The sequence below is a fragment of the Aplysia californica genome, unplaced genomic scaffold (genome assembly GCF_000002075.1).
Source record: "Aplysia californica isolate F4 #8 unplaced genomic scaffold, AplCal3.0 scaffold01315, whole genome shotgun sequence".
Taxonomy (NCBI): Eukaryota; Metazoa; Mollusca; class Gastropoda; order Aplysiida; family Aplysiidae; genus Aplysia; species Aplysia californica.
The window spans coordinates 93,193-95,921 of NW_004798585.1; the positions used below are offsets into that span (position 1 = coordinate 93,193).

The following is a 2,729-nucleotide window of genomic DNA, read 5'->3' on the forward strand; positions in this document are numbered from 1 at the left end:
TCTCTCTCTCTCTCTCTCTCTCTCTCTCTCTGCCTCTCTCATACACACACACACACACATTCATACTCGCACACACACACACAAACACACACGGTAACAACACATGTCTTTGTGTGGGTATGTGTGTGTTTGTGCGTGTTTGTGTGCGTGTGTGTGTGTATGTGTGTGAGTGCGCATGCGAGTATGCTCTTGCGCTTGTGCGTACTTGGACGCACATGCGCGTATAGCAATAGCATTAGTAAAAAAAAAAAAATCCTTTACATCAGTATCTAGCCCCCATGCCTTTCGAAAAGACCTCTGTGCCAATTTGGCAGTGTATTTGTGAACAGAACAGACAGTTGAGACAGGGGGTATTTGACAGGTGGCTATGGGGAGAGGCAGATAAGGCTTGACAGGTCAATTTCCCGCGCTTTTTCACCGGTAACTGGCTTGTCTGGTTAACCCTTTTCTCATATAATGTAAGAGAAAATAACATACACCCTTGTCTAGACAAGTATGAAGCCTTTTCTTTTGAACTGTATAATATTATATTACACTATTGTCTAGTATTAACCCTATTTTTCTCTGTTTAATATTTTATAAACATTCTCGTCTAGTATTAACCCTTTCCCCATGTACTGTATACTATATTATAAATACTCTCGTGTACAATCTACCCTTTTCTTATGCTTTATTTTTTTCTAGTTAGCCATTTTCTCATATTATACTGTCTACTCATATCTCGTTAGCAATGGTCTGATTTAAAGGCAAGTTGATAGATCTATAGGAAAAGTCATTATCATCCAGACACTGGGATATTGATTTAATGTTTCACCACACACACACACACACACACAACACACACACACAAACACAGTTACACACCCCCCCACACACACAAACACACATACACGCCCACACACACTCACCACTTGCCCAAAGCCTCACAGCGCCTAGACAGTAGTTCTATCACCACATCCGTCTCCTCAGTCGCTTCCCCCAGCACACGACCCACCCTCACACAAACACACACAGAGACACTCACACACACAAACTCACCACTTGCCCAAAGTCTCACAGCGCCTAGACAGTAGTTCTAACACCACATCCGTCTCCTCTGTCGCCCCCCCCAGCACACGACCCACGCTCAAGGCCAACTCCAGCTCATGACCCCGGATCAGTTTGGACATCGCTTTCTGTGGACAGAAAAATGTGGGGAGTTGGCGGGTGATCTGGCGTTTAACGACACTTGCAACACAATTAGGTCATTTAAGTGTGGAAGATTAGATGTGTTACAAGAAAGTGACAAACAGTAAAAAAGAAGGCGGGGAGAAAGGCTTAAGATAATGGTTGTTTAATAGGAAAGAAGGAGCAAACCACACCAGAGGTAAAATTTTTATTAAAACTGAAACTAAAGATAAAAGTCGGGTAACACCATTGAACTACTGAACATAAAACTCCAAACCAAGTAAAAACAGTAAAGATCAGATAAGATTTATTTGATCAAAAGTAAAAGTGTGTGTTCTGGGAAAATGTTTTGCTCATCACAGTGTGTGTTTTAAGAACATAGATTGTGTTTTCTGTGTGTGTTTTGAGAGCAAAAATTGTGTTTTCTGAGTGAAAGTTTGGAACCTAGATCATGTTTTCTGAACGTGAATCGTTTCAGTATGTGAGTTGGGAACATGGTGTTTTCTGTGTGTGAAGATTGGAAACAAAGATCATAATTTCTGTTTGTGAAAATTGGGAACAAATATGATGTCTATTTTCTGCGTGTGAAAATTGGGAACAGAAATGGTGTTTGTTTTCTGTGTGTGAAAATTGGGAACAAAGATGGGGTTTTCTGTGTGTGAAAATTGGGAACAAAGATCATTCTGTGTGTGAAAATTGGGAACAAAGATCATTCTGTGTGTGAAAATTGGGAACAAAGATCATTCTGTGTGTGAAAATTGGGAACAAAGATAATAATTTCTGTGTATGAAAATTGGGAACAAAGATGATGCTTTCTGGGTATGAAAATTGGGAACAAAGATGGTCCTTTCTGTGTGAAAATTGGGAACAAAGATGTCGCTTTCTACGTACCTTTTGGTCATCGACAGCCAGATGGCAGCAGGCTGCTAGGGTCGGGGAACCGTTACGGAAGTGAAAGTCAGCGAGAGTCTCCATAGCCTCCACTGCCAAACTGGACACACAAGAGACAAAACAATGCGACATTATGTGTCACCACACGGTGGAATCAAACGCCTGTCAATTTTTTGGGCACATGGAGTTTATCGGAATCATTTTAAAGCTTGTTCATTTGCCCTGCTTTAGTTTTCAACAATGCCCATCACTGTTGGATAGAAGTTAAGATATTTGCAATTAAAAAAAGCGGGAACTGCCTGGTGTCAGAGGTAAAGATAGCAAGAAAATGGCTGCCAAATTTTGATAGCTTCCAAAGCTTCAGTGTTCTCGGAAACGGCAAATTTACATTTTCGTTCCTTTTATCATTTTTCAGGAAAATCCACACACATAAAAGGTGCTGAGTCATGGTAAAAAAGTAACAATTAAAAATTGCCCAACAGGGTTAAAAATATTGATTTCTTCAATTTCAATATTTTGACAAGTGCAAGATTTCAATGTGATGCCATACATAATATGTATCAGATCAGTGTTTAAAAAAAAAACAAGTGCTCTGAGCCCCCCCCCATACACACACAAGCCCATAACGAGACGCTGAAGCAGAAGCTTCAACATCACATCTCTCTCCTCAC

General features: G+C 40.5%; 1 protein-coding gene across 1 annotated transcript in view; it reads right to left on the reverse strand.

The window, feature by feature from the left end:
- Positions 1-2,729, reverse strand: part of LOC101863230 (WD repeat-containing protein 17) — a gene marked incomplete at its 5' end in the record, with an annotated part of 40,430 nt that overhangs the window by 10,237 nt on the left and 27,464 nt on the right. The window contains 2 exon segments of the mRNA XM_013090518.1: positions 1,039-1,175; positions 2,059-2,158. Coding sequence (XP_012945972.1) covers positions 1,039-1,175; positions 2,059-2,158 — 237 coding nt within the window.